Below are 25,678 nucleotides of genomic sequence, written 5' to 3' on the forward strand. Positions count from 1 at the left end.
CAGAATCTAGAGTTCTTCCTCCATTTGGGGAGAGTGTTGGTGGGCTTAGGCCCGGTCACCGCTGTTTGAGTGGTTTGGTCTTCAGTTTTAGGCCCATGGATGGTCCTGTTGGGACTTCATCCTACAGCTGTATGGATAGCTGTCCAGCATGCGGAAGGTTTTGCATTTGAAGCCTATGCAGCTCTCGGCACCTTGTAGGTATCTGTGTAATCGGTCTCTAGTGTATCTATATACAGCTTTTGCTCTTGGACGTGAGGGTCTAATTAAGTTATGAGGCCTTTGGGTCTTCTTAGATGTCTCCGGGTGAGTTAGATCTCCCCTTTAGAGTTGGCATCCTGGTTGAGCCAGCTGTAGTAGCCTGATGGTTAGCTTAGCTATCTAGCAAGCAGAAGGTTGAAACCAGCTGCAGCTATTGGCACCTTGAATGGGTGCTAGCAAGTTGTTTAAAATCCCTGTGGGGACTTTGTTTAGCTTGGGGTTACCCGGAGCTGGGAAGGTTTAGCGCCTTTCTCTTGCCCTCTGCCTGTGTGGAGGTGATGGGGAGACTAATCCTGTTAGTAAGGGCCCTCAGTATCTCTTCTGTTGCCCTGAGGCTTGGAGAAGTCCTTTCTTACAACTTTTGCCCTGCTCCTTGGAGCGTTGGGTTTTGGCTAGGGGTGGTTCCGTCCTTTGGTCGGGACTTTTGAGTTCCCTTTGGTGTCTGGATTCTCTGGATATTTGTCCATTTCCCTTATCTGGCTTTTTGGCCAGTTGGGATGGTTGGTTCCAGGGTAAGGTTCCGGAACTATTACGCACCCAGACCTGTTTCTCCCTGAGATTTCTGTTTTATGAGGCTTTGCTCCTTCTTCCTGACCCTCTTGGGTTGTTTTGGAATCCTCAGGGTTGGTCGGGGTGTTCCATGGTAGTGGGAACTTGGGCTATGTCCTGGCTCAGTCTACCTGACCGGGTCATGGTTGGCCTGGTTTTTTCTTACTCTTTTCTACAGAGTAATCCATGTTATCTAGGGTTTACCTGGGTGATTTGCACCTCAAGGGTGTGGGTTCATACCCAACTGCTGGCATTGGATTTCCTTTTTCTGGTACACCTTAGGGTTGCATTCCCCTGGTCAAGTTGCCAGTTCTCTGCTCTGCTGATTTATGGGTTGTCTGTGCCTTTGTTGGCGCGTGACTTGTAGGGGGGTCCTTTAAGGGACATTTGTGTTGGGGATTTTCTTCCCACTTAACCGGTAGCTTCGTCCTTTGAGGGCAGTTGTCATTCTTCCGTTTTCTTCCCTTTCATTGGGCATTTTCTCCTTCCTATGGAAATTAAGTCCTTTTTTAGGATTTCTCCGGATCAGGAGGTAGAGGGTGGAGGTGGCTCCGCCTGGAGTCTTGCCAGCTCCAAGTCAGATATGGGGCCTTGTTTTGATAGATGCTTAAGTCTATGGCCTTGTCTGTGGTCAGAGTCAGGTTGTACTAGTACTCTGGAGAGATGGCTATTCCATTTTATGCTCATACCTGCTTCAGTTTCGGGATTCCTTTGTTCCTGTACTGGATCCCTGTGACTTGGTTGGTCCACCGGGGTTTGGGTCTGCAGGCAGACTGTATGAGCTGTTTAGGAGTCGTTGTATCCCTTGTATGTGAGAGCATATTTAGTCTTGCCTGATAGCTCTGTCTGCTGGGTGGACAGATAGCTCAGCATGCTAAGGCACTGTGGCTGAGCTCTGTAGCAACCCAAGGGTTCCAGGTTTGATCCCTGGTGAGGTCCACTCAGCCTTTCATCCTTCCGAGGTCGATAAAATAAGCAGCGCCTTGAGACCCTTACGAGTGATTAGCCGCGCTTTCAAATTGTTTCTCCTTTCGCCTTGTTCCTTCCAGGAGACGGTTTCCTCTTCCTTCAGGTTTTGAGGGTATACTCTCCTCGGGCGGCCTTGATGGAGACTTGTGTTCCCCTTTTTTAGGGGTCTTAATGTAGGTCCAGAGGCTTAGGTTGCCTGGAAAGTGCTCTCTGTTGAGGTATTGTTTTTGTGCAGTCCGTTTATTGTGGACTGCTGCTCCTTCTTCTTCTTCCTTGCAAACCCCTTTGGTGGTGTCCTATTATTATGTTTTGCCTGGGTCTATTACACGCCTTCATGGTTGAATACTTGGGTATTCTATGGCCGAATGCAGGGAGGGTTTTGCTCCTCAGTTGCGTCCATGCTTGCAGGATGTTGGGGAGATGGTTCTGTCTCCATGTCCGGTATTTTCCCGGTTTTCACTTCGTAATGGCATGGCCTCTTCTCTGTTTGGGACCGTTTAGGTCTCTGTGAGCTGGGCCTTTAAATACCTGGAGGTGTTTTTTTTCGTATTAAGGGACCCTTTTATTTATCCTCAGTTCCCCTTTGTCTTGTCCCTTTGGGGGCTTTAGGCTGGTTTCACATTCATCTGTGGAGTGATGGTGGGGGACCATTTGTTGGGCAACAGTGTCTTTTGGAGACCTGTTGGCTCAGTCGAGTCCGTTCGCGGTCTCTTGTTTAGCTCTGGACTAGCTGCGAGTCAGTGTCACTGGGGCTTTTTCTTTCAAATTTTTCTAAGCTTCAATTAATTTTTTATTGGGTTGTGGTTCAGGCCTCAGTTTAGGCTGCCTATTGTATCCTCCCGTCTTGGCATTCAGTGTCCTCTATAGCTTGGGTATTGATTTCCCAAAAGTAATGAATGCAGCTGTGGACTCTTTCCATTTAAGAAGAAAAACATAAATTATGCTTACCTGATAATTTCATTTTCTTCTGATGGAAAGAGTCCACAGCTCCCCACCAGTATTTGATGTGGGGCATCCTTATGTTCTTCAGGCACCTTTTCACCCTGATATTTCTTCTACTGTTCCTTGTTCCTCTGCAGAATGACTAGGGGATGCGGGGAGTGGGAGGAGTATTTAAGCCTTTGGCTGGGGTGTCTTTGCCTCCTCCTGGTGGCCAGGTTCTTATTTCCCAAAAGTAATGAATGCAGCTGTAGACTCTTTCCATCAGAAGAAAAGGAAATTATCAGGTAAGCATAATTTATGTTTTCCAATCTCTGATCTTTATTGCTCTTATCCTCTAGGTAAAAACTCTCTCAGAAGAATGTTCTCAAAAGAAGACATCAATTGATTCATTAAGACAGAGGCTTAGCATCGCTACAAAGGAAAAGGCACAGCATGAACAAATGTATCGAAAGGTGCAAGAAGAGTTGGACAAAAAGGTATAATGTATCTCTTTATCATTTGCTTCATTATGACCGTTTTAAAAATGTAGTTCATTATCAATAATTTAATTAGTTCCAAGTTGCGTAGCACAATTACCAGCATTACATTCTAACTACCAGGGTTTTTCATTTGGGTGAATGTATATAATATATATACACACACATATAGCAACAGTAACAAAATTGACATGGAATACTTCAAGGGTCTGCTGTTTTGTTGTTGATTGTTTTGGACTGTAACATATTGTAAAGAATAAATGTGCTTAACGGGATATGAAACCCAAATTTTTTATTTCATGAATCAGAGCATTCAATTTGATACAACTTTCTAATTTACTTCTATTATCAATTTATCTTCATTCTCTTTGTATTGTTTGTTGAAAAGCAGGGAAGAATGCTTAAAAGCTGGCCCATTTCTGGAGCACTCTATGGCAGTTGTTTTGCAAGAATGTTATCATGGCATAACATTCTTGCACTATTTCCTGGCATGTAGTGCTCCAGGTGCCTACACAGAATATCAAGGGAGCAAAGCAAATTTGATAATAGAAGTCAATTTTAAACTTTTTTTTTTAAAGGTATGCTATGTCTGAATCACAAAATAATGTGTGGGGGTTTCATATCCCTCTAATGGAAGAAACCGATATGCAATTGTATGTTTTTGAGGCAAATAGAGAGAGAGTCACTATAATCATGTATGTTATATTTATATTGCAGCGTTTACGAATCACTGATCTGGAAAGTAAAGTCACTCAAACAGAACTTGCTATGAATGAACTGGAAAAAGCTGCAACTCAACAGCTTCACAATTTAGCCATTCAGAGCGAGAAATCTATGGAAGTGGTACAAGACAAGTTGCTTCATGTGACCAGAAGAGCAGATGAGCTTGTTACATTTGTTAAGGTATAACATTCAGACTATGTTGCTTTTTTCTATAGATCATTTTGAGTGTAATTAAATTATTATAACAAACCATCTTTATGTATGTATTATTGTAATGACATAAGAGCCTTGAAGTAGAGAGGCATTTCCACACTCCCAAATAAATCTGATATATAATACCATTGTATTAGTTCCAGATTTGCTTTTGCTTTCAGCTGTTTGAATTATGGTAGTGTACTTTGGAGGGCTGTGCCTACTATTTATACGCTTATTTACAGATTGTTTAAAAAATAAATGGTTTCTCTTTAAAAGATAGTTCATCCTTTAAGGACCCAGTGGTTAAAAGAATAGACAATCCATTACTCCTAGGAATTACTCTTCCCTACCACTAGGAAGAGGGAAAGATTCCCAAACCCCAACAAATCTAAAAAAAGGAGGTGGTCAAAGAATGAAGATGTGCATTTGATTCTTCAGTGAGGGGGTTATCCGATCAAGTTGATGCCCGTTTCCCCTCAGAGTACAAGTTGTTTGTTGGTGGGATGTACTTAAAGTATTGGAAGTGACATATATTTCACCAGTGGGGATTTAGTCATGGGGGTCGCAGGAACTTGTTCTTTGACTCTGCCTTTTGGTTCATTGATATTCTCCTATTCCAGTTCATCTACTGTTATGTTTCAGCACTGGTTTTGGCTTCCCACTGGTTTCTTCCAGTAGCAGAGTGCCTATGGGTAGGTACCATATTTCTATCTATTTGGCACTAAGCCGTTTAGGTTATCTCTCTATATATTTTTATATATGTGCATAGCTTTGGGACAGTTATAAATATGTCCCCTTTCAAAATGTAAATTTTTTATTTTGATGCACGCTAGTTTTCTCAAGCGTACTTTTTTTGACGCAAGTTGATGTACGCCAGCCTTCGGGTCAGCATGATAGTGTGCATATTTTTTGGCTCCTTTTTCTGTTATATTTTACGTAAGTTTGATGCGCATGAAAAGTGTGCTTTCTGGATGCAAGATGTACTTGTTTTGTATTAGTGATTTTTCAAATTGTAAGTTTTTTTATGAGTTTCTTTCAGAGGGTTAATTGTCTCCCTTTCTATAAGAGCTCTTTTAATGGGAATAGTATCATTTAACTTTGTTTTCTGCACTCAATTCTGCAGTTATGAAGCCTTGAACCTATGTTTCATAAAGCTTTCTTGAAGACACATCAGACTCCCCCTAGATGGTTTTCTGCTCATTCTTTCAGACCAGTTGCCATTTAAGGGAATCAATATATTGCACTGTTTTCATTTTGACCACTTTTGTGAAGCAGAACATGTTTATACATGCGTTTTACTTTAAGAGAATTTTATTGGAAATAGGTACTGGGACAAGAATGCACACGACAATAATTTGCTCTACTGGTAGATAGATCATCATTCTCTTTTGGTCACACCTCATGTGAATTATACAGAGTTGGAAAATTGCTAACTAGAAGTGGAACAGTTATTAGCTCAATTTTATAGAAAGAAAATCACTATTCTTAGTAATGTATAAGATTATCTAATCAGTTGACATTTCCTGACATCCTTCTTTCTATTTAGCATCTAGCTAAAACACTTCAGATTGATATATGCGAGATCAGAAGTCAGATCAGACAAGCCAAAATAATGCAAGAATCCAATAGTGGCCCATCAAAAGAATCTGTCAACAGAGCACAGTCATTGGCAGCTTCTATCCTCAATATCTCCCGTTCAGACCTAAATGAGATATTAGATGTTCATGATGGTCAGGTGTGTAGTATTTGCTTTATTTTTGTACCTGAGCTAAGTTATTATTTATTATACCTTATGTACTATTTGACAAAGTGAAATCTGCATTAAAAGGTTACAAGGAAGAATTCTACAATATTAGTAAAATGAAATGCTCACACTGTAACTACTATGGCTGAAAACAAAAATGAACCAATAAACCTGAGTTAAAATAATCCCATCATTTTATCTGTCATGGTTTTTTTTTACCTTTTCTTAAAGGGACATTAAACAGCTGAGTACAACTATTGTTTTTCCTCTTGTACCTGCAGCTGAAAGTGGTCGGCTTATTTGAACCTTTTACAGAAGCCAGTTGGTAAAGCTCTGCATCTTTATACTAGACACGGCCATCTTGGTACACACACTTTGTTACATTCTGTGGCAGACACAGTGCGCTTTCACAAATCAGTGACGCTGCTGCCTTTTTTTTATTTAGATTTGCTTATACAATAGAAAGCAGAAGAGTAACATTAACAGGTTAAAAGTTACATAACAAATATTAAAAGGCCCAGCTCCTTCCCTGTGTTGTGCATGCCAAACGACACTGATTTGTGAGTGTGCACCACTTATGTCATAAATGTACAAGAATAACTCAATTCTAGCATGGCGACGCCCAGTGGGCATTCACAGAACTTCACTAACCAGCTTGTTTGAAGGGTTAAAATAAGAGAATAGTTCTGAAGAGAGCTGCAGGCACAGGAGGAAAAACAATTTCATGTGTTCTGTAGTTGTACCCAGCAGTTTAATATCCCTTTAATATGACAGCTTACAAGTAGATGACTGGTTTTAGTAGCCACCTTTATATTTGTATTATTAGTTATTAGACAAGTTTAATATTAATCTATAACTGATTGCCACTAAGCTTACAGTTCATATAAGAAACCTATATCATACCTCCCTGCTTTAATAGCTACATCACTGCACTGGACCTATAAGAGTGATCTGTAAAATAACTGAAGACAAATACATTGATCAAATAATATTTATTTATACTACATGACATGATGTATGAGATTAATGTAAGGTTAAATAAGATTTCAAATGCAGCGTGTAATACACATTGAATACCAGTGGTGTTGAAGGAGCAGGTCAGGTGACCTATGTGTAGCACATGAAGTCCTGGACTAGTTCCATGCAGCCATTTCATGCTTTTATGGAAGATATAGGAATATTGATCTTTTTCCTTGTTATTAGCAATGTGCAATACATGCTAGGAGTACTTTAGGCAGTTTTGATACAAGATGCTCAAAAAGCTGTACATTTGTTGTATGTTTGTCTCATAATGCTTTTAAAACCTGTCACAAATGATAATATCACTTTCCCTCCAAACAGGAAATTGCAGACCTGAAGAAGTCATTAGAGTGTGATAAAGATTGGATGAACCACATAGTGAAGCTTCTTGACGGACAGGTATTTGGAAAATACTATTTTTTTAACTCATTTTTTTAAAGGGACTTTAAACGCAAACATTAAAGGAACATGAAACCAAAAATGTTTCTTTCATGATTCAGATAGAGCATAACATTTTTAAACACCTTTCCAATTTAGTTCTTTTATCAATTTTGCTGGGAGCTAGCTGTACACATCAGATGAGCCAGTGACAAGAAGTATATATTTGCAGCTACCAATCAGCAGCTAGCTCCCAGTAGTGCATTTCTGCTCCTGAACCTACCTAGGGATACTTTTCAACAAAGGATACTTAGAGAATGAAGCAGATTAGAAGTAAAGTGAAAAGTTGTTCAAAATAACATGCTCTATCTAAATAACGAAAGCAACATTTTGGGTTTCATGTCCCATTTATTCCCCACAAAAGTGCTCTGCACTTTCATTATTTTTTTGCCTAATTTTTCATGATATAGATAGGGCATTCAATTTTAAGCAACTTTCCAATTTACTTTTATCATCAAATTTGCTTTGTTCTCTTGGTGGTAATAGTTGAAAGCTAAACCTTGGTAGGGTCATACGCTAATTTCTAAGCCCTTAAAGGCTGCCTCTTATCTCAGTGCCTTTTGACAGTTTTTCCACAGCTAGACAGCGCTAGTTCATGTGTGCCATATAGATAACATTGTGCTCACGCCCGTGGAGTTATTTATGAGTCAGTACTGATTGGCTAAAATGCAAGTATTTGAACTGATATAAGGGGCAGTCTCCAGAGGCTTAGACACAAGGTAATCACAGAGGTAAAAAATATATCAATATAACTGTGTTGGTTATTCAAAACTGAGGAATCGGTAATAAAGGGATTATCTATGTTTTTAAACAATAACAATTCTGAAGTAGACTGTCCCTTTAAATATTACAATTTGTAGAGTTTCTTCTGCCCTCAGAAAGGATGGAGTGCATTCCAGAGGCCTCGCCTTCCTACATTACATGCTGCACAATGTGTGCGGGTGCTCGTTGATATAGTTTCCTTATTGGCCTCAACAAAGTAAACAAAATAACCAAAACGAAAGAGACTTTTCAAGGGGTTTGTCCCTAGACAGCAAAACAATTCAAACTGTGCTGATAAGATAACAGTTTTAAATGCTTTTAGGTTTTCTGGAACATGTATAAAAATACTTTATTGTCCCCAAAAAATAAATAAATAAATAAATAAAAAAAATAAAAAATAAAATATATATATATATATATATATATATATATATATATATATATATATATATATATATACTAAACAAGAAAAGCAAAGAAGATATGGAGAAAATGTAAAATTAATTGACTTCAAAAAGTTTCAGAACGTCATCTCACAAAAATATACCAGATAATCTGAAGGTTAATATCTTTCATTTATTTTAGTAATCAGACAAATGACACTCCACACACGTGGCACCACTGCAGGTGGGCATTATTAGTACATATATACCAGTATCAACACAAAATAATCAAAACAACACATAATTAAAAGCATGGCCAGCTCATATATATTATAAGAACACAGGCTTTAAGCATCTGCAGCACCTCTACCAGAAGGTGGCCCCACTTACCAGTGGGAATCTGACACATTAGTACACCAAATGGGGATCTATGCAGTGCTTAAAGTAATTATAGAGAACACACAGATACAAGGCATATATATGCATATAACAGCACAAGCAGAAAATGGATAGATAACACCCCTGCCAAAGGATAACACACGCGATCCAGGGCGGCTGTATGTTATCATGGGTCACTCATGGGGATCTATACTCATCCAAGTATAAGGAAAGCAGACATATGATACTGTAATATAGCTTTAGTGCCGGGGGTGTTTTTTCAAACTTTCCACCAGCCACAGATAGCAGAAGTGCTGTAGTTGTCAGTACAGGACAGTTACTTAAGTCCTTAAGCCATATATTATATTGCATATTATGCACGGTAGCATGTAAGGCATATATGAGAGTACAGAGTTACTTTCCTTATCGATGATTCAACATCAAGGATCCTCCATTTGTCAATAAAGGATTCTGCAGCTTGTGTCCAACTTGAAGAAACTGTGTGTTCAGATTCAAAGCCTTACGTTCTCAGCCACATATAATACAAAGCTGGCCCAGTAACACATCTATGTCGTGCTACCAGACCAGCTGTGTATTATATGTGGCTGAGAACATTAGGCTTTGAATCTGAACACACATATTAAAAACTAGGCGATAAGCCTGCCCAGAGGGCAGTCTATTTTAAAAAAAAATACAAACCTCAAAGCTAATATTACAAAAAATAAAAAATGTAAATTACAGAAAAAAATAAACAAAGCTATCCAAAATAAAAAAAAAATTAAACCTAAAATAATACCCCATAAAAATAAAAAATCCCCCCAAAATAAAAACACCCCTTAATCTAATAATAAACTACCAATAGCCCTTAAAAGGGCTTTTGCAGTGCATTACCCTAAGTTAAACAGCTCTTTTACCTAAAAAAAATTACCAATTACCCCCTAACAGTAAAACCCCCCACCCAACCAACCCCCCAAAATAAAAAAAAAACTAAGTCTAAAAAAACCTGATCTACCCATTGCCCCTAAAGGGGCATTTGTATGGGCATTTCCCTTAAAAGGACATTCAGCTCTTTTACTGCCCTTAAAAGTAGGGTGACCATATTGCTGCTTTAAAAATGGGCACATGAAAAATACATATGTCAGGGCTGTTTTCAGAGCTGTTTAAAGAAATGTTTTGTATAAGAACCCTGACATATGTATTTTTCATGTGTCCCTTTTTAAAGCGGCATTATGATCACCCTACTTAAAAGGGCAATCAGTTCTTTTACATTCCAAAAAACCCTAATCTAAAAAAAAAGCCACCCCAAAAAATATATAAAAAAGCATAACACTAAGCCCCAAATAGGTACTCACCGTTCCTTTTTTATTTTTTGTAATTTTAGATTATTTTTTGTCATTTAATGTTAGGTTTTATTTTTAAATTAATGTTAGAATTTTGTATTTTAATTATAACTTAGTATTTTTTATATTATGTAATTGGGGTTAATTTAGGGGGTGTTAGGTTATGGGGCTTAGTAATTAAATTAGTTATTTGCGTTGTGGGGGGTTGGCGGTTTAGGAGTTAATATGTTAATTAGGTTCGTTGCAATGTGGAGGTTTGGCAGTTTAGGGGTTAATAGGTTAATTAGGTTTATTGCGTTGTGGAGGGATGGCAGTTTAAGGGTTAATTGGGTTTATTTGGATTTGGGGGTTGGTGGTTTAGGGGTTAATATTTTAATTCTGTTATTTGCGTTGTTTAATTTGCGAATTAGGGGTTAATTACTTTATTATTTTGCTATGTGGGGGTTGGCGGTTTAGGTGTTTGTTAATAAATTGTGCGGGTGGTTAGGTTTTTTTGTTATTCTTTGTGCAGGTGGTTAGGTTTTTTTTTTTATTATTTCTTGCGGGCTGTTAGGTTTTTTTGTTATTTCGTGCGGGCAGTTGTGTGTTTTTTTTCTTAAAGCTTCGTTTGCCTTCGCTGCATCCAGATGGATTCTTTTGGCTACGCGCGCAGCCAACATTCTTTTGAGGATGCGTGCCCAACTGACAACGGCGACGGACGCGTCACAAATGCGATTATAGTATAGATAATCAAATAAATTATTTCTTCTCCCCACCCTATGCACATAAATATATATATGTATAATTTTTTAACCAAGGCTTTAGAAAATACTTAGTATACTTAAAAAGATGTAAAAATATTAAGATCACACATCAAACTAAGCACACACTAACATTTAATAACAGAGGTTATAAACAGTAAATAATTTCAGGAAGTATAAACCTCTCGATTAGAAATGAAAGTATATATTTAATAATCCCTGCAGTACTTTAGCCCTGCACATTTTGTGATGGTTCTATTTGAAATTAGATTTTCTTTAACTAAAGGACGTGTTAGTTTGAACTAAGATAGTTTTATTTAACAGAATCGGTTGGCGCTCTACAAATAATTGATAATAAAGCATGATTCAGAGATTTCAATATACTTCTGTTATTAAAATGTATTTTGTTCTGTTGGTATCCTTTTGTTGAAAAGCATACCAAGGTAAGCTCAAGATCAGCAGAGTAGTTTTGGGAGCTAGCTTGTGATTGGGGGATACATATATGCCTCTATGTGTTCCACTAGGTCCCAGTAGCTATTTTGTGCTGACCTTAATTATGTGTTTAACCCATGTGTTATATGTAAGCAATAATGCAATAAAAAATGTTTAACCCATTGTAGCTATTTTCTTTGTGCACTTAGAGACATTCTATTGTAAAAAAGTTAAAAAAAAAAAATTGTATTAAACAAATTCCCTTCTTTTTACCATATTTTATACCCCTGCAAATGGATTAAATACAAAGTCAAAGTTGTGCTCCTGTGCCACTCCAGAGGAAACAGTTGGTGAGCCATTGAGAAGCAGACATACATATTTTTACTCTCATCACTGGCCATATCCTGTTCTTGTGCAGATTAGAGGTGTCCTATATGTGCTACTTTGACTATGTGTTTAACTCTTTCTTGTTTTTAGCAGGGAATTGATTTAAAATTAAAATGTTCTGACAAAATAGAGTATTTTATTGTTGCACTAGAAAGTTAATGTAAGTATTCATTAGGAATATGGTTTACATAGAAATAGACTGGTCACAAGGTCAGCACTTGATGAAGATATATTTAAGTTTCCTTATCTACCTTGCTATCTGATGTGATCGATTGAATTCGCCTGATTAAAGTCTTGTAATTCTGCATAATTAAAAGCAGGAAGACATAAAATGAGAATTTAAAATGTGAGGTTTGACTTCAGTTACCTTCAAACAAAATATATTTTTTTCCCCAAGCACAATGTGATGCAGTCTTAGATTAAATCAGATGGCAACTCTCAAACTCTCCCTTTAAAGAACTGATGAAGCAGAACAAGTGAGAAGCAAAGAGAAAATGTGTGATTTCTTGCTGTTAATTGTGACAGGACGACAACATATGCTTTTTATGAGAGAATGGTATCATAGCCGCAGGCAATGTATAGTCTGCTTGACCAAAGAACAGCAGAATTGTCATGGGAGATGCATATAATCTCTTAACGTCTCATATATATATGCATTATACCCCTCAGGCACAGAAATTGTACGCATATCCCTCGTATAGATGGTTTGTACAACAAAATATTTCTCTTACAGTCATTGCATTTTGCAGTTGCACTTTAGTGAGAGGTTTTTTATGAATTGCATATCGACATAAGTTGATACAATTGTGTTGTATCCATATAATGTAATATGGGATTCAGCTGTTATTTTTTACAGCAATAAATTCTTCAACAAAGATAGAACCTAATTGATATATGATACATTAACATAGTTTAACATATTTAAATTACATAGTGCCATATTACTAGTGGTGCACATTTTGCGGGCGTCTGATTGTGTGCGTATTACAAGTACAAAGTAAAAAGTTTGCGTGCATGTGAAACCCGACACGCGCTAACCAAATATTGTGACTGCGTTAACATACTCTCCCCATATAAGTCAATAGAGAACGCAGAAGAAAAAAAACTATCGCTTGTGCGCTAACCTCACAGGAGTTATGAATATTTCACATTCTAATGTTTTTCACATACAGGATAATTACATTTTTATTGTAAATACATATTTCTATATCTATATATTTATACCTATACCTGTATATTTATTACTATATTTATATATAGATATATATATATATATATATATGTGTGTATAGATATCTATTTTACATTAACAGTATCACATATATATATATATATAAAAAATAAACATTATTTTTTCTATGTGAAGAGCATAGAAATGTAAAATATGTGTAACACGATTCAATACGTGTGTCCTGATTTAGGACTAACGCGGTGTCGCGTTAGCGCACATGATGAATTACTAGTTTTACATTGCGTTATTGAAATATTACATATAAAATATTTAAAAAAATATTTTTTATGAATTATACATACTGTAAAAGATACATTTGTAATAATTATTATTTTTTTAAATATATTTTATATGTAATATTTTAATAACTCAATGTAAGAATAAATATATATATTTCTAGTTATAGGTATATACAGATTATATATATATATATATATATATATATATATATATATATATATATATATATATATATATATATATATATATATATATATAAAGTTTCGGGAATTTTACATCCCCTTCCTCAGACCAACGTCAGAGGAAGGGGATGTAAAATTCCCGAAACGTTACACTTGTCACAGTAAATCTGATTTTTTAAATACCCAGTGAGTGCAAGTTTTCATTTCTGATACTATGTATATCACTAGCACCCTGACAGATGAAGGAAGATGAAAGTGCACATCCTGGCTATATATTATATATATATATATATATATATATGTATGTATTGACAATAAAAATTACATTATCCTGTATGTAAAGAACATTGGAATGTTAAATATGTACAGTAAATACACAGTAAGACACATATACGTAAATATATATGTACACACACACACACACACATATATATATATACATACATACAGAGAGAGAGAGAGAAGCGCACTCACGGGAAGTAACAACCAGCTCAATAACATTATCTTGTTCTATGACGATTTACCACCTGGGTGCAGCTCCTTCATATTTAGGCATGTATATGTATCTTTAGGTACATAAAATAGTCCTTTGCAGTCATCTATTTATATACCATATACCTTTTAACCCTTATAACTGTTTTTTAATATTTATATGAATAATGTTTATCAGATAGTGTTTGAGTGTAAATTTTGAATGTACTTGTTGTCTTTAGTGCAAATTTTTGTTTAACGCACTATCCTTTATGCAAGGGTTTCCGTTGTGCTAACCTGATGAGCATAAAATGCGATTACACATTCGCAATTCCGTTTACTTTCAAATTGTAATACGCATGCTTTTCCCTTCATATGCTAAAGGAGAAAAAATCCAATATCACCCTCATGCAACGGTTAGCGCGCCGCTTGTAATCTAGCCTATAATTTTTTTGTGAAGGTCGTAGAAAAAATTAAGACTGGTGGAAAAAATATTTTGTTTCCATATAATTGTACTTTATCTATGATCCTATAATGTGTTTAACATTGGCAATGATGGTTCTGAAATCTACAACACTGGCTTAAAACAGGATAGCTAACAACATGGTAACCTCTGATTCATAAACATACCAACAGCTTTACTGAGTGAAGCTTTTATTAAAAGGAGGCATATTAAATAACATTTAGAGAAAATAATTATTATTAAAGCCTGTGAGCATCATATTTTTGCAAACTACAGACTAGTTGTATATTAAAGTGTCTCTGAGACTACTTTACCGTTATTTTTTTTTTCTTGAACTGTTTTTGCCAGCACAAAAATATTACTTATGATAATACATCTATTTATTTTTATGCTATATGCTGTATTTTCCTCTTCCTATTTGCAACCGTCTACTTTGGAATCTTATATGGTTAACAGTGTGAAACAAAGCGGATTTAAGAGACATCAGCAAGCATCAAGCCATCAAATGGTCTTAATCTATAACATTACAGTTGAGTTAGGGTAAGACAGACAAAGAGACAAAATGCCTCCTAATGTAAACATTTAGATGTGTGAAAGGTGCATAGCTACACATAGAAACTTCAGTTTGTTTGTTTTTTAATGTGAAGCTGGCCTAGAACAACAAGCGTCTTTCAGCACCGACACGGTACATGGAGATAAAGTACTCTTAGTACTGTAAAAAGCAAATTTGTCAAAAATAACAGTAATCATGAAAAGAACATTTTTATCAAGTTTGGATTTAGAAGTGGTAATGTTTTGTTTAAATGTATAGAGGGGTTGTATTTATCTTTAGAGTGTAATGGTTTCTGAGAAAGTACAGGACTCACGATGGATAATTCAAAAGTACTTTACAAATGAACTGCATGCTATAAATAGGAATAGACTTCCAGCAGATGTGGTTTGGATACATTTATTGACAGGGTGATAAAATGTATGGGGTGTGAGGAAGAGCTAACTAGATATGCTTTTTAATACGCTGAATGTAAAATCTTAAGAGTTTGCAGATAGTAAACAGTTGATGTTTATGTGCTGAATGCATTATGAACGTTAATAGACTGTAGTTTTTCTCAATCTGCTCATCAACGAATGAGTTAATTCAGAAGAAAATAACCTGAAGGAAACCTATACACAATCTTAGCAAATTGACTAATTTAATTATCTTCCTGGCACACATGCTGGCTTCTACAGAAACAGGGATCTATCCTATGCTCTCTCTCAGGAAAAGATTCTTCTTTAAAGTCAGTAGTTGATAGGGACACCTGAAGAGTTCAGGGGTTTCAGTGACCTTTTACTATGGACCTGATTCCAGTCAATTCATGTTTTCCTCACAGTCAGACAGCTGTTTATTACTGTGTCTTCCCGCACTCTCTGCAATATTTTCTACTGAGACCTCGAGCAGCTTGTTAGTGGGAACTAAATATTGATTTGGCATCCTGTCGATGCAGAAAGAATGAAAAAATTTCCACCAGAGGCCCCTCAAACATTTTCCTATCGACATTTTCTGGGCAGAGTGGAAAGCTGCATAGAGGATGACAAGGCTGAGACGAGTTGAAATCCCGGAGGGTTCTATTGAAACTGCTGCTGTGACCTGTGTGATACTATTTTTTTTTCTCTTTTAAGTTTCTTTTTTTTCTTCACACATCTAGTCAGCTGGGAGGATCCCCTCTTGGAAGTGATCAAGGGCAGTTTATTGGCAGGTGAGAGCCCTGCTTCTCTAGCCATAGATTTGCTTTTGTTTTGACATCATTTACAAGAATTCTTGAAACTTTTATTCTGTTTCATGTAAGTTTTCTCTGTCTGTGAAATACTCCCACATAGTGCGAAGCCTATTGAAATATTTGATGTGCATTCATGATACATACGATTATTTGCAGAAGTAATTTGGACAGCAGATGTCATGTGTACTATAAATCATTAGTTTTATATTGTATTTACAGGTTTTTCCCCTAATTTACTCATTTTAAAATAAGCTTTTTACTTATCTATTTCCATTTTTTTGTTAAAGTCCTGTATTAAGAACTAACACTTGTATGGCCTCTTATTTATTGTGTCTTAACATTTAGAAATTATTTCAGGATTTCTTAGTTAGTAAAAGTCTGCAAGGCAAAATACCGTAACATTTTTTTGATTGAAAATCATCCTTATTAAAAAGTGTGTCTGCTTCCTTATTGACCAATGAATTCATTAGGTTTATGCTACACCTATAATGTGCAGCGATAACATGGGCAGCCTATGTCGCTCGTTACACATATACTAAATATATCACAAGTTTATTTTGTATATGTGATGATACTAATATCATTATCAACATGTCTGTATATATTTTTTTTATCCCTACAAAATTTTGTAACAATATAAATCTAAATGGTGATAATAATAATCTCATAATGCCAGTTGATGCATGGAAATCTTTTTTAACCCCAGCCATTAATTTTGTAATTTTTCACTGGATGTAAAAATGTTATCTGACGGTCAAAATAATGTCCCTTTGCTAATAATAGCCATGATCATTTTGATTGTTGCACAGACCATTTAATGCTGCAAGGTAAAATACAGCCTATTTCTGTGCCACTGAGCTGGGTCTATGAAACATAATTGTCCAGTAGTATTGATTTAATTGCCTGAGTTTATTTGTAGACTCCTAATTATCGACTGGAGGTAAATTTAATAGAGTAGACTTTATGAATACTAGCAAGGTTGCAGCAGTCAGTGAACCATTAGTTAATTTATTGTTAGCCTCTATTATAATAATTTGGGAAGGATTACACAGTATGTTAAAAATGTAAACTCTCTAATTGAAGAGGTTTATTATTCTGTTAATTAATTTTAATGTATGGCATTTGCAGCACAGATATGTTTCCTCTTTTTGTATTCATAATTCACTTAGAAATGAGGTGAACCCTATAACTGAGCACCTACACACGATTCTCAGGATTTTTGTGCATTTAGTCTATTGCACATTATCCTGTACTAAAGTTAATATATATACATATTTTTTTTTTTTTTGTTTTATTATTTTTAATGTAACATATAAAAACAACCAAAATTACAGCCAAATATTGTTAAAAAAACAGCAGTTACCCCTTTGTTTAATTAAAGTTATCTGTGGGCCTTTTCCTTCAGTATAATTATATACAATACACTAATACAATCTGCTTGTGGTAATCTGTTTTAAGACGATTATGTTTAAATACAGGACTCAAGCTTATTCGTTCTCACCAACGTAGCCTAAGCAATATTACATTTATGACATTGTTTTGCTATTAAAGCCGAAGAAAATATGTGTATGGTTTATAAAGCCATTCCAAAAACTCCTAAATAGTTTCACTCATTTGATTTCTTTATAGAAATAATAAGATCTATATGGGTACTGTTAGGTTGTTTCTTCTAAGATATTTTATTATAAATTATTATCATCTATACTAAAGCTTCTTTTTAGTTTAACTCTTGCAAATACTGCTTTAAAATATTCGAGAAATTTTTATTAAAAATTCCCTGTAAGTAAAATCCTAATACAATGTAATATATTTTATATATATATATAAAAAAAAACACAACAGGAAATCACTATCCTCTTTCAGGTAGCAGTAATTTTACATAAACATATATGTTACAATTTATTGCTTGTTTCCCTCCTCCGCTGCTAGGGCCTTAATAAATGGAGCCCAATAAAGCTGTGCAGGGTATAGCTTAATTGGGCTCCATTTATCAAGGGCCTTGCGGACAGGTTTGCTATCATGAACCTTGTGTACCCGGCCTTTTGGCAAGCAGGCTGCATTCGCTGCCTGCATTTAACCCTAGCACACAGCCAATTGCATGCAAGCAGGGGCTGTCAATCATTTGGATGTGATTGGGATGATTGAAATCCACCACACTTAAGATGGCGGAGAGGTTAAGTAGCAATGGTCTCAAAGGGAACCCTAAAATTTCCTTTCATGATTCAAATAGAGAATACAATTTTAAACAATATTCCCATTTACTTCTTTGCTTATCTAATTAGCGTCATTCTTTAGATATCCTTTGTAGAAGAAATAGTAATGCACATGGGTGAGCCAATCACGTGAGGCATCTATCTGCAGTCACCAATCAGCAGCTACTGAGCCTAGATATGCTTTTCAGCAAAGGATATCATGTGACTGAAGCAAATTACATAATAGAAGTAAATTAGAACGTTGTTTAAAAGTGCATGATCTTTCTATATCAGGAAAGAAAATTTTGGGGTTTTATGTCCATTTAAGACCACAGCTACTTAAAGGGACATGATACCCAAATGTTGAAACACTTGTAAGTGATGCAACAAAGCTGTAAAAAGCTGACTAGAAAATATTACCTGAAAATCTATATGTAAAAAAGAAAGCTATTTTATCTAAAAATGTCCTAAGTATTCACACCCCATTGTAAAGGACTTTAAGCAGCAAATCAGTATACCTGTCCCGGGACTTGCAAGGGAGCGAGCCGCATGCACACTCATGTTATTTCCCTATTCAGTTTAAGGAAGTTTACTATGAAATCTCATGACATCACAGTTCATGACCTCAGCACTGCTGATGCTGATTGGCTGCTGTTCATTTCTTTCTTTCTTTCTTTTTTTTTTTTTTACCTGCAGCTGAACAGCAGCTGGGGTATAACTGTTTACACAGCACTTACTCTGGTGAGCTGAGGAAATTGTGAAGTAAAATATCTTTCTTTTTTATATAGAGATGTTTAGGTGATAGTTTCCTGTCAGATTTTTACAGCTATGCTGCATCATTTTCAAGAAATTTAGCATATGCGTATTATGTCCCTTTAACTAGCGTTTCAGGCTCACTCGTGCAAGCCCAAAAATCTGTGGCTCCGAAGCTGCACTCACAGCTTAGCCCAATGTCTATATCTCCTCATTGCAATATTGCCTTGCCTTCTACTTACAGCAGTCATCTCAAACTTTAAACTGTTGCTGGTCTATATTTATAAAATCGCCGTATGCCTACCGTACAATAGAGACCTTCACAGTCAGGTCTCACAATACTTCATGTTTCCCTATATAACTGTGAACCATATTGTATTCTTGCACTCACTTTTTGATGTTTTGGTCTGCTTTTATTGCATGTGGTGTGTATACATTGTTAATGTGTTATGAATACAAAATGGCTAAATCATCTATGGATGCTATTTTATTTTTATTTATTTTTTCTCATTCTAAAAGTTGTTTTTTCTTTTGTATCAGAAGATTAGTCAAATTGTCCATTTCATTAAAAAAAAGTTTATTTAAAGTATTTTATATTTGTCATATTCATGTGTCAGTGTCAAGATCTAAATTAGATTGTTACAAACTAATTATAAAATAAAGCATTTTGCTTTCAGAGAGCAGTAAACTGCCGTGATTACAAGTAAGAATGAATGACTATGCTGTAGCACCATCTTCTGGTAATCAGTTGCAACTTCATTCTGGCCACTTTATAAATGTGAAATACTTTAGTTAATTTTAGATACATATTGGAGTGATTGAAATTAGCCAGAGCCTTGCAGAAATGGCTCCAGAGTTAGTAATGCAAAATTTAAATATGAGGCTTCTCTTATATTACATTTTTATTACCCTTTAAGGGCTAGAGTACAGTTGGCGAGCAAAAGTTAGCACAGGTCGCGATAAGTAATATCATGACCATGCTAACTTGCGCACATATTACAAGTTGAAAGTATACGGATGCGCTCGAGCACAATCAAAGTTTGCACTCATTGGGTTTTCACAACTAAAGATTTTGCATAAAGTATAAAAAAAAACTTTGTGCAACAAAAACAACATAATTACATTAAAATAAAGTGTAACACTCATAAATACACTTTATAATAAAATTATTCATATAAATAATAGCAAGCATTATAACAGTTAAAAAGTTTATGATATATGGCAAGATATTTGGCTGGATAGGGCTATAATGTATGTGTATGTATGTGTATATATATATATATATATATATATATATATATATATATATACACACACACACACACACACACTTTGGAGCCGTTTCCTTTCAAATACATTTAAACATGAAAAATTATTTTTATTCATTTTTAATATTTGTTATATGTTTTACTGTGTTTTACTATAACTATTTTACATTCCAATGTTCTTCACTTAGAAGAAATTGTTCTTGTCATTTAAAAACAAACGTGTGTATATATATATATATATTGATATAGATATACAGTATATAGATATATAGGTATAGATATATATTTTACCAAAAAATAATATATCTTTCTATCTATCTCAATATATATTTAAAACTAAAAAGAACATTTTCTTCTATGTGAAGAACATTGGAATGTAAAATATTCATTACTACCTTTGGCTTTGGCGCTGTAGGCCTTACGCAGTGTCAGAGTAGCGTGCAAGCGAAAATTGTTGTTTTTTTTTAAAGCACCCTTCATTGAAGCCTATGAGGAGACGTTAACAAGGTTGCAATATCCGAAGTCCTGAAGTTAGCATCGGGTTTCGCTCACGCACTAGCTTTTTACTTTCAACTTGTAATATGCTCGCTAACACGCCTGCATTAAAAGTTTACTTTCACCAGTGTTAACACGTGTAAAAATATAAAATGGTTGTAATCTGGCCCTGAATGTGTTCCTGTACTGTATACTCGGTTGTGTACAAGACTTTTTCCTCTTTTTCTTTATTTAGATAGATGTTTTGACGTTCCATTGCACCACGTTTCTTAATAATAATGAGGAGAGATAGAGAAGGGAATAAGAGGAGCGATAGTGAGAGAGGGACAGAAAGAGAGGAGGGAGGGTGAGAGCAGGTGAAGGAGACAGGGATATAAAAAGAGAAAGAGAGGGAGTAAAGGAGAGATAAAGATAGGGAAAAGATGGGAGTGGAGAGAATACAATGAGAAGCTAGTGAAGGGAAAGAGAAGACAGTGGATAGAGAAAGGGGAGATAGTGGGGAAAAAGTAAGGGAGATGGTGGAAAGTGAATGCAGTAAGAGAGGACGTCTAGAGAGTTAAGAGAAGAGAATGGAGAGGAAAGGATGAAGAAAGAGAGTGAGAAGATAGAAAGAGAGAAGGGCGAGAGAAATTAGAAGGAATGAGAGGAGGGAAGAGAGGAGTGAAAGAGAAAGGTTAGAGAGGTAGTAAAGAGAGAATAGGGGAGAGAAAGAGACAAGAGGAAGGGAGAGGAAAGTGGGAAGAGAGGAGAGAGAATATAAGAAATGTTACTAGCAGCTTATCACCATTGGGTGCAAAGAGGTTAAAACTCTGCTTCCTGCTGTGAGCTGCAGGAGAGAACCTAAGATAGACTTGAGGATAACAAGACTAAGTGCAGCCTCCCTGTCTCTCTTACATGTTCATTGCTGCCTGTTTTCTCCTGTCTCCTGATAATGTTTAGGCTGACAGCATCCTTGATGACACCGACAACACAAACACTAAATAAAATATTAACCCCTAAACCGGTATCCCACAGCAAAGTACATAAATAAACTATTAACGCTTAAACCGCCACCCCCACAGCGCAAACAATCTAAATAAACTGTTAATCCCTAAATCGCCATACCCCCACAATGCAAATTATCTAAATAAACTGTTAACTCCTAAACCGCCATCCCCCCACAACGCAAACTAAATAAACTGTTAACCCCTAAAACCTCCACCCCCTCACATTGCCAACTATCTTAATAAAGTATTAACCTCTAAACCGCCATCCCCCACAAAGCAAAGTATTTAAATAAACCGCCACCCCCACAGCGTAAACTATCTAAATAATTAACCCCTAAACCGCCATCCCCTCACATTAAAATTTAAAAACATTAAAATTACTAAAAAAAAAATACACTACAAAAAATAAAAAAATAAAAAATTACCAAAAAAAACTACCATTAACAAAAAAATAAAAAACTACCATTACAAAAAATAACAAACAAGATTACAACAAAAAATAAATATTCCTATTCTAATACCCCCCCCAATAAAAACACACTCCAAAATAAAATTAAAACTATTCTACAAATAAATTACCAATAACCCTTAAAAGGCTCTTTTGCATTAAATAAAACAATTCCCCCCTAACATTACAACACCCCCAAAATAAAAAAAATAAAAAAGCTAAACTACCCATTGCCCGTGTATTTGAATGGGTATTGCCCTTGAAAGGGCATTCAGCCCTTTTTCTGCCCCCCCAAAAAAAAGTAATATTAAAAAAAAAAAATTAGCCCCAAAAATAAAAAAAAGATTGACATGGAGCTCCCTCTTCATGTGGTCTCCTGCTGTACACTGAAGATTGAATGCAAGGTACCCCTTTTATATTAGGGTACCCTTGCATTCCTATTGGCTGATTTGATTAATCAAATTCAAATCAGCCAATAGGAAGAAAACTTTTTCCTTTTATCATATTGGCTAATTTGAATTTGAAGAATCAAATCAACCAATAGGAATGCAATGGTACCCTATATAAAAGGGGTACCTTGCATACAATCTTTAGTGTGCGGCTGGAGACCACATAAAGAGGGAGCTCCGTGTTGATCGTCTAAAGAGGACCACCAATGTCGCCGCCAACCTCGCCGCCACAACGAGGATGAAGATAGAAGATAGACCGTGGCTGGGAAGAAAATGGACCCACGATGGATGAAGATGGAGCACCGCCCATCATCATTGGTGAGTACCAATTTTGGGGTTAGACTTAGGTATTTTTTGGGGGATTTTTTTTTTTTTTTTTTTTTTTTATGGGAAGAAAAAGAGCTTAATGCCCTTTTAATCACAATGCCCATCCATATGCCCCTTTCGGGGCTATGGTTAGTTTAGTTTTTTTTTAGTTATTTTTATTTTGGGGGTGGGGGGTTGTAATGTTAGGGCGGAATTGTTTTTTTTTTAATGCAAAAGAGCTGTTAGCTTTAGGGCAATGCCCTAAAAATGCCTTTTTAAGGGCTATGCCCTAAAAATGCCTTTTTAAGGGCTATTGGTAGTTTATTTGTAAAATAGTAAAATAGGATTTTTTTATTTTCGGGTGTTTTTTTTGGGGGTATTAGAATAGGAATATTTTTTTTATTTTTTGGAATTTCGTTTATTTTTAGTAATGGTAGGGTTTTTTATGTAAATGTTATTTTTTTATTTTTTGTAATCTATTTTTTTTTTGGGTAAGCTTCGGTTTTAATAAAAGGTTTAAGGTAGTTAGTAAAGTTTTAATTTAATTTATGGGTATATTAATTGGGTTTAAGTTAGGGGGTTAGTTGTTTATTAGGATAGTTTGTGTTGTGGGGGGATGGCCGTTTAGGGGTTAAAAGTTTATTTAGATTGTTTGTGTTGTGGGGGGTGGCGGTTTATGGGTTAATACTTTTTAGTGTTTGCAATATGGGGGGGTAGCGGTTTAGGGGTTAATAGTGTAGTTTATCGGTGTAAGTGTACTTTGTAATGTATTTTTGTTGTGTTTTGTGCAACTTTTTTATTACGGAACACACTTTACCAGAGCTCTTAGATTGCGGTATGGATTGAAGCGGAAAAGACTATTGCGCTAGCACAATGCTGATTTCACCCGACTTGTAATATCTGTGGAAGAAAAATGGATCGCAAAATCGGCAATGTGCTAGCACAAAGTCTGTTGCTCCTCATTTTTAATCTTGCCCTATAAATTGGAAATAAAAACCTTAGCTGATGCTAAGTTTAGACAAAATGTACTATGTTTTGTCTTGTAGAAATTACACTTTGTGCAATGTTGAAATAATGGTCAGGTGGTGAGGAGTTAATTTTTTGTTTTTGAATTATTAAACTTAAATTTACAAACTTATTATCATAAGTTCATAAGAAGTAAATTAGATGTATGTACACAGGTGTGGCAAGAGCAGACAGCTTGTACAAAGATGGATCGTTCGTTAAATATTATCAGAACACCAATATTAGTTAACATGTAGTAATAATGTTTGGAATTAGACTGGAAAATGTGAGATTAAAGGGACAGTCTACACCAGAATTGTTATTGTTTTAAAAGATAGATAATCCCTTGTTTACCATTCCCTAGTTTTGCATAACCAACACAGTTATATTTATATATTTTTTACCTCTGTGATTATCTTGTATCTAAGCCTCTGCAGACTTCCCCTTTATTTCAGTTCTTTTGACAGACTTGCAGTTTAGCCAATCAGTGATGGCTCCCAGGTAACTTCACGTGCACGAGCACAGTGTTATCTATATGAAAAACATGAACTAACACCCTCTAGTGGTGAAAAACCTGTTAAAATGCATTCTTAAGAGGCGGCCTTCAAGGTCTAAGAAATTAGCATATGAACCTCCTAGGTTAAGCTTTCAACTAAGAATACCAAGAGAACAAAGAAAAATTTGTGATAAAAGTAAATTGGAAAATTGTTTAAAATTACATGCCCTATCTGAATCATGAACGTTTTTTTGGACTAGACTGTCCCTTTAAATATTACTTAGATGTTCTCATTTTGAATCTCTTTGCCTAATTGAATTATGGCACTAGAGAGATGCTATAGAGAGATGACATGTTGGGTGTTCTAATTCGTGGGATGGGATTTCTAGTCCAAATTCCACTGCTGGAGAGGGTGAAGGGCAGGGGAGAAACTACAGGGGGTGCAGTGGCGGTGGGGGCCCAATTTAAAAAAAAAAAACTGCCACTGCCTGCACTGATATCATGTGAGTGTGACATGATGCTTCACTAGTGTCTCTGACTACAGGGGTTAGTGTTTCTGTTTTACCCATTGGTGTTTATGTGTGTGTGTGTGTGTGTGTGTGTGTATGTATGTGACTGTGTGTGTATTTATGCATGTGTGTGTGTGTATGTTTGTGGAACCAGCAAATTACAGACCTTGTTACTACAGCATGGGGATGGGGGGTGGGAGGTAAGCAGTGTCACTATACAGTACCACTATAAACAGTACGGGGGGGCTGGACCATGTCACAGACTACTGTGGTCACTTTACAAAGTACTGGGGCGGGTAGGGTCAGGCCAGCCATCTCAACGGCAGATTACAGATTGTGTCACTGACTCACTATATACAGTATTGGTGGCAGTGTCACTTTATACAGTAATAGGGGGTCAGACCATCTCACAGACTGTGGGGACATGGTACCTCCTTTTGCAGACATGTAATCTGATTCACATTTTGTTTTCTGTGATAAATTTAAAAAAAAAAAAAAAAAAAAAAAAGATATGTATCAAATTCACTTTTTATGGGGAGTGCCCTTCTTAGATTCTTGCACCTGGGCCCTGTGGTTTCTAGCCTCTGGTGAAGGGGTATGTTGGGATGGGGAAGATGATGATGGTGGGTAGGGGGTGTCAAAGGCTGGGCAGGGTCATGTGGTGTAGAGGGTGAATGGTTGTGTTGGGATG

At 36.0% G+C, this 25,678-nt stretch overlaps 1 protein-coding gene across 1 annotated transcript in view; it reads left to right on the forward strand.

Moving 5' to 3' along the window:
* Positions 1–25,678, forward strand: part of CNTLN (centlein) — a 969,919-nt gene that overhangs the window by 904,822 nt on the left and 39,419 nt on the right. Inside the window, exons 22-25 of the mRNA XM_053702639.1 lie at positions 3,057–3,194; positions 3,912–4,097; positions 5,659–5,847; positions 7,198–7,275. Coding sequence (XP_053558614.1) covers positions 3,057–3,194; positions 3,912–4,097; positions 5,659–5,847; positions 7,198–7,275 — 591 coding nt within the window. The remainder of the gene's footprint in view (positions 1–3,056; positions 3,195–3,911; positions 4,098–5,658; positions 5,848–7,197; positions 7,276–25,678) is intronic.

The sequence above is a fragment of the Bombina bombina genome, chromosome 2 (assembly GCF_027579735.1).
Source record: "Bombina bombina isolate aBomBom1 chromosome 2, aBomBom1.pri, whole genome shotgun sequence".
Classification (NCBI taxonomy): Eukaryota; Metazoa; Chordata; class Amphibia; order Anura; family Bombinatoridae; genus Bombina; species Bombina bombina.